The following is an 11,324-nucleotide window of genomic DNA, read 5'->3' as shown; positions in this document are numbered from 1 at the left end:
CCCCTAACAAAGAAAAATGCCAGTACTAAGAAGATACATGGCATTACAGGGACAACTCCTGAGAGATACCCTGCTTTACTGACTTAGGCCCTTGAAATCCAAGGAAGAGGCTGGGAAAGGTAACTCTTTTGGAGAGCCCATGAGCTGACATTTTCATTAATAAGTTCAATGTTCATGGAAGGAAACTTTAAGAAACAACAAACCTCAAAAAAAAAAAAAAAAGAAAGAAAGAAAGAAAGAAAGAAAGAAAGAAAGAAAGAAAAGAAAAGAAAAGAAACAACAACCCTCTTTCCCTGCCCTCCCTCCACAAAATACCCTTCTATTATGCACAGAGAAATTAGCAGTTCAGAGTCCATAGTATTCTCCCACAAAGAACATTCCCAATAACCACTCCCAGTGCTGGGGAGAGCTGGGTTCAGGCTGGCCTACCACAGCACTCTTAGCCTGGGGCTGCTCCAGGCAGAGGCTAAGGCTTGTGCCCTTCTGGCCTGTCTGGCATTGTCGGTGGACACAAGTCTTCAGAGGCTTCACACTGATGGGAAGATTTCAGAAGTCCTCTTTTCTACTCCATTCTGCTTTCTTAACCAATGCTTAACTGCCATAATAAGGGGGCTCTTCCTTTCAATGCTAATTGCATCCCCCAATTGTAGGTACAATATCTTTTTTTAAAAAAAGATTTTATTTAGGGGCACCTGGGTGGTGCAGTCATTAAGCATCTGCCTTCGGCTCAGGTCATGATCCCAGGGTCCTGGGATGGAGCCCTGCATCAGGCTCCCTGCTCGGTGGGAAGCTTCCCTCTCCCACTGCTTATGCTCCCTCTCCCACTGTGTCTCTGTCAAATAAAGAAATAAAATCTTAAAAAAAAAAAAAAAGAACTTCTTTATTTATTTGGGGGGGGGGGTGGCAGAGGGAGATAGAGGGACAAACAGACTCTGCACTGAGTATGGAGCCCGACACAGGGCTCTCTCTTTTGACCCTGAGATCATAGCCTGAGCCAAAACCAAGAGTCAGGCGCTCAACTGACTGAGCCACCCAAGCGCCCCAGTACATTATTTTTAATAACCTGGCCAAACCTAAAACATATAGAGGAGTGTTCCAGTTCTATGTCCACACAGAGTAAAATATGCCTCTTCCTGAATTTGATCAAGTGACTCAGGAATGCCCAAGATAGGAATGTGTCATTCATGAAATTAAAACCTAATTAGGGTACTACCTCTTCCGACCATGAGTAAAAAGGACTAGATTTACCCTCCTGCCTTCAACAACTGGGAAACTGTAGAGATTACATGAAACCATGATCTTCAGACACTGGAAAACACCCAGTGCATCACTCTTGATTTCTCTGAAAGAAGGGAAACAAAAACCAAGGGAAACAAAAACAAAAATGATTATCCCAGCTAACTGCCTGGAAGCAGCTTCAGGATCAGGGCACAGGATTGGGAAGGAAAAGTCCAAAGAGATCAGGGAGGCCAGGATGGCTAGAATTTGGGATGTAATAGTTTTGTTTCCACCAGCCAAAGTGCCCCCATGAGATAGAGGTAGTATCTTCAGAAAGGTGTTATCTTAATAGTGTTAACCCTAAAGACTGCTCTGGACTCAGCCTAAGAAAACTTAAAGGCAGGTGCTGGAAGGATCAAATTGATTCCAAGCAACTTAACTGCACCAGAACAAAACTTCAATTCTCTCTGAATTGCCTTTAAAGTTTAAGAATGGATTTAATATCAAGATTAGAGCAAGGAAGGGAAAAAATAATCACTGATTGTTTTTTTCTAGATTTGACCTCTATAGGGCTGTAAATCAGAATCTTGGTTGAAACTTAGATCCAAGATGGCACTAATAGAAATATAATGCAATCACTTACGGAGTTTAAGCTTTCTACTACCACATTAAAAATAAAAAGAAACCTGTGAAATTAATTTTGATAACATACTTTTAGTCTAATATATTTAAAATACTATTTCAATATCCTTAATATAAAAATTATTTTACTTTTGCACTACATCTTTGAAATCCAATGTTTATACTTCAAACACATCTCAATTCTGACTGGCCACATTTCAAGAACTGCCAGATGATGACGTACAAAGGGCAAGGCCTGAAAAGGGTACTGAGCACGGGAACTTTTGCCCCTGTGAAACCCTCTAATCACTTAGGTCTTTCTGATAACCAACGCCATCCAGTGGCTCTGTCAAAGCCACTCTAAGTCAATCCATTAGCATAAAATCAGGTCTGCTCAAAAAAGGCTCCTTGTGAAGCCTGTGTAGATGAAAATTGGCCCAATATTTGGGTCCAAATCATTTCATTTTTCCCATAGCTCATAATAACTCTTCTACTTAACTCGAGCCACTATTAGTCAACTAAAATGAAAAAATAAATTCTTAACCTTGATCTATCAGGTCTTATACCTGTGCAGACCAACTTGTCCCACTCATTGGTTTTGCCCTCAACTTCATTAAATTATATAGTAGCAATTCAGACCAAACCCCTCCCCCTAAGAATATATCACACCTCGCCTCTGTTCCTTTCTGCTTTTCACACAATGTAAGGGATGGAGACGTGCAATCAAACAGATTTCGAAGTACTTTTCCTTCACTGAAATACCAAAAAATCTCTGGGCTCTAGTCTGCCCATTTGGCACATGTCCTGCCAGACTGCATCAGGGAAGAACTTCTTAAGGTCAGCTGTTTAGTGGCCTCAACAGTATGTTCTGGAGAATGAAAAGTACTCATCCACTTAGGAAAACAGTTTAAAATAACTAAAGAAAATTGATTCCTTTCTTGGAAAGAAGCCCACAATCTAGCTGCAAAAGAACTCACTATATTTTGAGCATTACAGATGCTCCAGGAAATTCATGGCTATTTGACATCATTCATATTTTCCCCCTGCCCAGGTCTGTCTTCCCTGAATCCAGGCCACGATCTTTAAGTTCTCAGGGTTCTCTAGACCCATCTTTTGGGTACCTTCCTATCTTGGATCCAGGCACCCACCATAAAGTTTCCCAGGTGATGCATAGGATAACACATTTCCTTTTAAGTAATTCTGTTTCCTGTTTCCTGCTGCTTATTCAGAAGACCTGTACTTCCTAACTTTCCTGATGCTGTTGGCCTTGTTAATGTATGGTTGCCCCCCACACACCATTATCACAGTAGTCATTCTTCTAAAAAACAGGCAATGCTAACTTAGCTGGTAAATCTCCCTTATCATATTCATTAGCTACCTATCTTAAGCTTCACTCATCAAATGCCCACTGTTTTCTGTCCTAGAACAAGTTCTCTTAGATCAGTACAGCTTCATGGACATCTGCTATAATGCAGAAACGTCCTCCTCCAAGTCATAGTATCTGTAATCACACTGTATTTGCAGGGAGATTTCTTAAATGGCATGGCGCCTTCTCATAGGACTTAGCTTTCAGGTCAGTAAAGGTCTCATCAAGCACTCATGCTTCCTCTCTCCCACCTGGTAGAAATTGGCACAAGCTAGTTTCACCAGAACCCCTTTCTGCTGACCTGTATCTATAAACTAGGTCAGATCACTCTGCTTTATTTTTCGGAGAGCCATGGGATTGCTAAAATCAATCCCTGGATATTACCTGGTCTCAGATTACTTATTTTGAGGGGACAAGTCATTCATTCAGTAAGCTGAGCCCCTAACACTGACTGCCTATTATGTATCAGGCAAAAGGAACATAAAAAATGTACATGGTCCTTAATCATAAAAAGTTCATAGTCTCATTATGCACACAAATAAACAAGTAGCTTTCATACAATCATGAATCCTGGCCCATTTGGCAACAGCCCGCCCTCCCTTCACGAGGCCCTTCAACTACTACAGCAGGTGTGGTGCATTTTACCTTCTGTGCCCCAAAGATGGGGCTGCAAATCTCAGAATTTGTCTGCTATCCATTATAGCCAATGGTAGGCACAAATCGGTGAGATTTAATGCCATTTTTTATCTAGCTTTGTGTTTTAGGATACACATGCAGAAATGGCCAGGAGACTCAGAGTCTTCGGTCACTAAGTCACCAACTGAATTACTGTGTTTCTTGCATCTTCTGGTGGCTTTAGGGAGAAGGAATAATAGAACACTGCTTTGAATGCTCTGGTCAGGCTACAGAGGATATGGACATGCACCTGAGGATCAATCCACACTCTAACCTGTCTGAAGCCCACAAAGTTCTCTTTGAACATCACACAGAAACAGCAGTATCTTTACTTTTAACCAATTAGACCACATTCTTCGAGACCATTATGAGTAAATTACTCTTTTCATCCTATTCCAGTTGTGCCTGTTCTGTTTCACCAACCCCATCAAATCACTGAGTAGGATTTACTGGTTACTCAGCTGTTTAGACAATAAAAAACACACAGACCAAAGAACAGTATAGATTATTTTGTATTTATTACACGTTTAACTGAATTTTTTTGCAATTACAGAATTCAACTCCAAAATAAGGTAATTACTGCCTGCTAGGCTGTCATTCTCACTTGCATTTTTCCTCTCCTAAAATTTTACACAGCAAAACACCTTAAAGACATGTGAATAGGTTCAGTGCACTTTCAGTGGCTTACAATTATGAGACAAAGAACACATTTATCCATAAAAAAGACAAAGAGCTCAATATTGTACAATATTATGGACATGAAATAAAAGAGAAGAAAAAATACAATACTGCATTTTCAGCACAACTGTTTTGGTAGAGGCTAGCAGGTCACTGCCTAAAACGCTGCAGCTCTGCAGGGCACATGCTGCGCTTGGCAAGCTTGGCACATGAGCGCGTGAGGACTGCGCTGCTTCCATCTGTGGTATCTTCAGAAGGACCCTCACTCGGGGCCCACGTTCCCCTGAGCCTAATCTGCTCGCCCCCACAGGGACTACTCTGGTGGGAGCCTGTCTGCCCTGTATTCACCTCCAGGTTCATGCTTGCCCTCACCGGCCTTCTCACACAGCTGACAGTCCCCACCAGAGCTCTTACTCCAAATGTTGCCCCCTCACATGACTAAACTGCGACTGTACCGTAAAGAGATTGTCTACCCACAAAATTCATTCTCCCTACTTTAGAGTCACAGCTCCTGCAATGCAAAAAAGGTTGGTGATGCCTGATTTAGAATTTAAAACATTGAATTAATCTAGGCAAAATATATACTGCTCTGAAGTTCTTTACAATTTACTCTTTTGTTGTTGTTGTTGTTTTTAAAACCATAAAAATATAAACATTGTAAACATTCTCCTAATCACTTCAGCGGAAACTCTGACACCCTATTTTCCATTTAGTGAGTTCAGAAAGAACAAAAGTGGCACGAAGCTCCCCGTGGCAGGCCAAAACAATGTCCCCACCCTAACCTACACGTGTCCCACCATTAGACAGCTCTGCTGGCCAAGCCATGTCTTTCACGACAACTGCCGCTGCCACCCCGGAACAATCTTGCAGCCAAACAGCACTACAGTTCATTGTAATCTCTCCCAGGTGGTTGTCCATCTGCTTGCTGGACACCTTACACCCACTGCTCCATACTCAACCCAGCCTTCATGATCACACAAACACACAGAAGTAAGGACACAAAAAAATTAGAGCACCTCCTTTGCCATACACTACTCTCCTCTACAAAGTGAGAGGATACATCTTATTTCTTTGTCAGAGTAAGAGCAGAATTAGGGGGGTGTTGGTGACAGAGGTAGAAATAAAGAAGCTGTAAGTTTAGCCCCCAGTGTCCACTACACCCCAGAGAGAGCTCATACCCTTCACTACAACACTGCTGGGAACCTGAAGATGAATCTGATATTCTACTCAGAAGGAGAAACCTAGACAGGAAATTCCAGTCATTTATCATTGCTCTTGCAGCAAGGTTTCACTACATGTTTTTAAAAGCATAAAATTAACAAGGTGCTACCTTTTTTAAAACAAATAACTTTAACATTAATTTTTTAAAATAGCACTTGAGTTTTTAGGGAGGAAAACACTAGACATAAAAAACTACTGAAATCTATCAGCTCTGGGGAATCCCCTTAGTATCTGTATCAGTTATGATTAGTGAGATAATTTAAACCGAACTCCACACCTGTGTGACAAACAATACCAACTAACCAGAGAATTAACTGCAAGGACTTAAAATTATATTACCAGAATAGTGTCCATGGTGAAGTGTCAGAAAAAGTGAAATAATAAATATTTTCCACAGCACCATAAGATTTTATAAAATACTTACTATTTCAGTTTTTAACTTTAATGTACAATCTCAAGATTGTGGTCCATCATTCATAGTAGGCTTAACCTCTTTTACTGATAAGAGTTCTGAGAGATGCCATAAAGGCACAACTAACAACAGAAAAATGATATATTTTACTGAAGAACCTGTCTGGTATACTTAAGCAGTCACTGCTTTGGTTCTATCCACTGAGTACTAGTAAAGCCAGTAAAGATGACTTTCCCATTTGTACTCACAAAATTCAGCTTGTCAAAAGGACCTAAATGGACCTAAATGGACACTAAGATATTCACCATAACTAAAATGTCCTTTTATATCTGTTTGTTTTAGTACTGTGTGCTCTTATAGGTTGTGCTTCCACATGACAATATTTTGTAAATGGCTATGGGTTTTTAAAATAAGAATACAGTGATTCACTTTGAATTTTAAAAATAAATGCAAGTGGGAAAATAAACAAATTTTGTAGCCAAATTAGCTGCAAGTATGTGTAATGAGTTATCTACAATAAAAACTATATCACAGATTGAATCCCCCCAATATCCAGCATGCTCATGGATCTCCTGAACTGTCAGTGTGTGCTGTGCCAACTTAGTTCAGTACTGATTTAAGCAAAACATAATTGAAAGTAATGACCTGCCTATCAAAAAGCTTACTGCATTCCAAAGCCAAATATGAATTAGGTTTGGGATTATCAATGCCATGTCTGTCTCCCCTCCATTAGTGCAGAAAACTGAGACTTGGCTTTACTACAAATCAGCTAGCACTAGAGGAAATTTGCTATAAAATTATTTATAACAAAATAAATATTTTCATCCCTCTACACTAAGTGACATATAAATCATTAGCAATTTATAACATTAGTTTAGGTCACTTTTTTGGGACCCAAACGTACTGTACAATCCTGAGTAAAAGGTTAAGGATACAGTTCCTTGGGGATCTTTCTTGATCAGGATTCATTAGCTTATAATAAGCCCCATTTTCATTAGAAGTACCAAGAGTTCTTTTACTTTGGTAAGTACGTTTATCTGTGTAAACCATTTATTCTGATGGAGTAAAATAGAAGCAGAGCTTCTGCTAGGATCCCTCCATCACCTTCTGACACTGATACAGTAAATAGTCAGGAAGAGGAGAGCAGGAGGATCTAAACCACAGGGCTAATACGTCACCATGAACTCGAAAATGCAGCAAGCAGGGGATGGATGGGAGCAGCTGACAGGCCAAAAGCCCTTCATTGCCTACAACAAAACAAAAATTAAAAATTCTTTAAGACAAAGGGACTTAAGTAGACATTTCTCCTACAGGCATGTGAAAAGACATTCAACATCACTGAACAGTACAGAAATGCATTCCTACTCATATATATGTATGACTATATATATATATATATATCATACACACACACACTCGTATGTATGTATAACAACCGCTGGTGAGGATGTGGAGAAATTGGAACCTCTATGTACTGCTGGTGGTAATATAAATGGTACAGATGCTGTGGAAAATGATATGGCAGTTTCTTCAAAAACTAAATATAAAATTATATAACCAAAAGAACTGAAAGCAGAGACTTGAACACAGATTATCTGCACACTCACATTCACAGCAGCATTATATCTAATAGCCAAAAGGGGGAAGCAACCCAAGTGTCCATCAACAGATGAAGGGATAAACAAAATGTGGTACATTCATATAGTGAATAGTAAATAGTGTTCAGGCTTAAAAAGGAAAGAAGTTTTGACACATGCTACATGAATGAACCTTGAAGACAGGTTAATGAAATAAGCCAGTCACAATAGGACAAATATTGCATGATTCTGCTTATATGAGATACCTTGAATAGTTGAATTCATAGAGACAGAAATAAGAATGGTGGTTGCCAGGAGGTAGAGAGGGTGGAGAATGAGTTAGTGTTTAAAAGGCACAGAGTTTTAGCTAAAAGAGGAAGAAGTTCTGGAAGTGATGGTGGCCATGGTTGTACAACAACATGAATGTACTTAATGCCAAAGAACTGTACACTTAAAATTGATTAAAATGGAAACTTTCATCATGTGTAATTTACCACACACAAAAAATTACTTAATAATGTCTGAACAACACACTCATTTGAAAGGTACTCATAACAGGAAATACAGCTCTAGAAAATCGGATACTCATAGAAGCTGATTTGTGTTCTGACTGTGAGCAAGGCCCTATAAACGTAAGATTGCCTTTTTGTAACTCTACGAACCTATAATCTCAACAACATGAAGTCTTAGTTTCTGTTGCAGGGTCTTTAGGGCAGAAGGCAGAGCAGCTTGAGATTCTGACACTTTAACATTTTGCTTCACATCATTTGCGAAGGATAACCAGAGTTTGCCGAAGTTTTCAGTTGAAATTTTCAATGGCCTGAAAATAATTTTTAAAATTAGATTTATGTCCAGAAGAATGAAATAATTCTAAACAAACAAATACATATCAAATAACTCATGGGAATAGAACACAATCTTTATAAACCGGGGTCCTGCAAAATTTATGTTTTAAATTAACTAGGACTAGAATGTTTATCATCCTCCAAACTGATGAAAATACTGAAAAAAGATGTTATTGAATGTAGATGTCTTCTCAATAAATCACTCAGCTCTCTAAGTATTAGTAATTTCAGTAAAATTTTACCAAGTAATTTCATGAATCATTTAAACATAAAACTTTCATGTATACTTTGGATTTGGGGATAGTAAGACACTATCAACGTCGTGTACAAGAGGATGAATACAAGGATCTAGCACCTTATGTAAATTAGACCAAGGAAAGAATTTTAATAAATGTATTTTTGGAAATGGTTCATGAGGGGCGCCTCGGTGGCTCAGTGGTTCAAGCCTCTGCCTTAGGCTCAGGTCACCATCCCAGAGTCCTGGGATCAAGCCTGCCTCGGGCTCTCTGCTCAGCAGGGAGCCTGCTTCCTCCTCTCTCTCTGCCTGCTTCTCTGCCTACCTGTGATCTCCGTCTGTCAAATAAATAAATAAAATCTTAAAAAAAAAACAAAAAAACAAAAACGATTCATGAGACTGAAGATCAAATAGTGAACACTGGGTCACTGGGGGTAGAATTTTAAGGAACTTTCAAATTCTACTTATATTTTTCTATAGCATTTCAATTTTTATAATAATTGCACACTTATTTTATAATTAGGAAAAATATTTTTTAAAGATACATAGGAATTTATTAATACACACTGAAGAACTGTTTATTGTATATATTATACTTTTTCAGGTCACTAATGCTCACCATGGGATACACCTTTAGTCAGAGAATGTAAGTTTTTAGAAGGCTGGATTCTATCTTATACAGCACCATAAGCAGAAATATATTCTTTGAAAGAGTGACAGACATGTTTTTACTATAAGATTTTAAAGGGGGGACGCCTGGGTGGCTCAGTTGGTTAAGCAGCTGCCTTCAGCTCAGGTCATGATCCCAGCGTCCTGGGATCGAGTCCCACATCGGGCTCCTTGCTCCGCAGGGAGCCTGCTTCTCCCTCTGACTCTGCCTTCCACTCTGTCTGCCTGTGCTCGCTCTCGCTCGCTCTCTCTCTGACAAATAAATAAATAAAATCTTTAAGAAAAAAAAAAAAAAGATTTTAAAGGGTAGGTAAAAATTACAGCAGTGTAACACAAATGAATGGGTGAAGGTTAAAAAAATTTTATAGATAATCATTGGCATTCTGCAATCTTGGTTCAGGCAACTTCAATTTAAAAAATGCTTGAATACAGTAAAATATAGGGACTGGGTGGCTCAGTTGGTTATGCAGCTGCCTTTGGCTCAGGTCATAATCCCGGGGTCCTGGAATCGAGTCCCACATCAGGCTCCTTGCTTGGTGAAGAGCCTGCTTCTCCCTCCCTCTGCCTATTGCTCCCTCTACTTGTGCGCTTTCTCTCTCTCTCTCTCTCTCTCTGACAAATAAAATCTTTAAGGAAAAAAAAAAAACAGTAAAATATATCCATAAAACCAAATGAAAGCAGAAGAATGAAGAAGTTATCTTCAATTATTCTGGTAATACTGCATAGTGTCTAGTATAATGCTAAATACTGACAGTATCTCTAACCTTGAGTAATTTTCTTATAGATCTCTAAAGCTTAGAAAACAGATTTTATGAAATAATTATTCAAATCAATGAAATATAAATGAGAGAAACTTTAAAAGCTTTTTTTTAAAAAAAGCAAGGCAGAATCTCTGAAGTTATTTCAGCTTAAACATTACTTTAATGTTACTTTCTCTCAGAGGTTTTCCAAGATTACTAATCAACCCCAGCCTAAATCAGGTCCCATATTATAATTGTTCTTCGTACCATTTACTTTCTCTTCACAGCACATTTCAAAAGTAGATATGCATTCATGTGATTGTTTAATGTCTCTTCCCCAGACTGAACACTCCCTAAAGGTAGGGACTGTATATTTATTATACTCCCTAGCACCTAGCACAGTGTTTCTGTCCAGAGAGAAGGCCTAATAAATATTTGCTGAATGAATGAATAACTTGAATTAAGTTTCCAGAAGATATTTACCTAATGAAATCTAATAGTGATAAGTTTACAGAAAATTCAAGCTGAACAGATGGGGTATCCATCATCTGATAGTTTATAAAACCAGAAAGATTCCCTTCTGTAAAAGGTTCCTCCATCTGCACGCTATATTGAAAGGTTTTGATGCTTCCTGCTTCTGTTGGGAGCAAGCAACATCCAGGTTGCTCGGTGATCTGTAAATAAAAATAACAAAAGTACTGAAGAAGGGATCAATACAAACTATTATATGAATACCAATTTTCTACTTTATTGAAGTGATACAAAAACATGCTACTGTAAGATGCTGAAAATAAACCACATCATGAAAATGACTGACTTCACTTTGAGAAAAATTCATTAGCACAGATAATTAAGAAATAGTATATAGGTAAAAGATATGTAACAAATTGCAGTGAAAATCTCCGTAAAATATAGCAACAACAATATAAAAATTATTAAACTTGTCTCTTTCAGTTCTCAATCCTGGCTAGCACCAGATGTTTAAAGCTAGGAGAGTTGGCACACCTGGAAAGTTCGGTCAATTAAGTGTCTGCCTTCAGCTTGGGTCATGATCCCAGGGTCCGGCT

General features: G+C 38.7%; 1 protein-coding gene across 1 annotated transcript in view; it reads right to left on the bottom strand.

Moving 5' to 3' along the window:
• Window positions 1–4,374: 4,374 nt before the first annotated feature.
• AP4E1 (adaptor related protein complex 4 subunit epsilon 1) overlaps window positions 4,375–11,324 on the bottom strand; it is a 60,789-nt gene continuing 53,839 nt past the window's right edge. The window contains exons 20-22 of the mRNA XM_032343716.1: window positions 10,741–10,931; window positions 8,431–8,588; window positions 4,375–7,438 (exon numbers count right to left, since the gene is read on the bottom strand). Coding sequence (XP_032199607.1) covers window positions 7,278–7,438; window positions 8,431–8,588; window positions 10,741–10,931 — 510 coding nt within the window. The 3' untranslated portion in view covers window positions 4,375–7,277. The remainder of the gene's footprint in view (window positions 7,439–8,430; window positions 8,589–10,740; window positions 10,932–11,324) is intronic.

This window comes from Mustela erminea, chromosome 5, assembly GCF_009829155.1.
Source record: "Mustela erminea isolate mMusErm1 chromosome 5, mMusErm1.Pri, whole genome shotgun sequence".
NCBI lineage: Eukaryota > Metazoa > Chordata > Mammalia > Carnivora > Mustelidae > Mustela > Mustela erminea.
The sequence above is the reverse complement of the archived record's forward strand: the minus strand, read 5'-3'. Positions and strand labels throughout refer to the sequence as shown.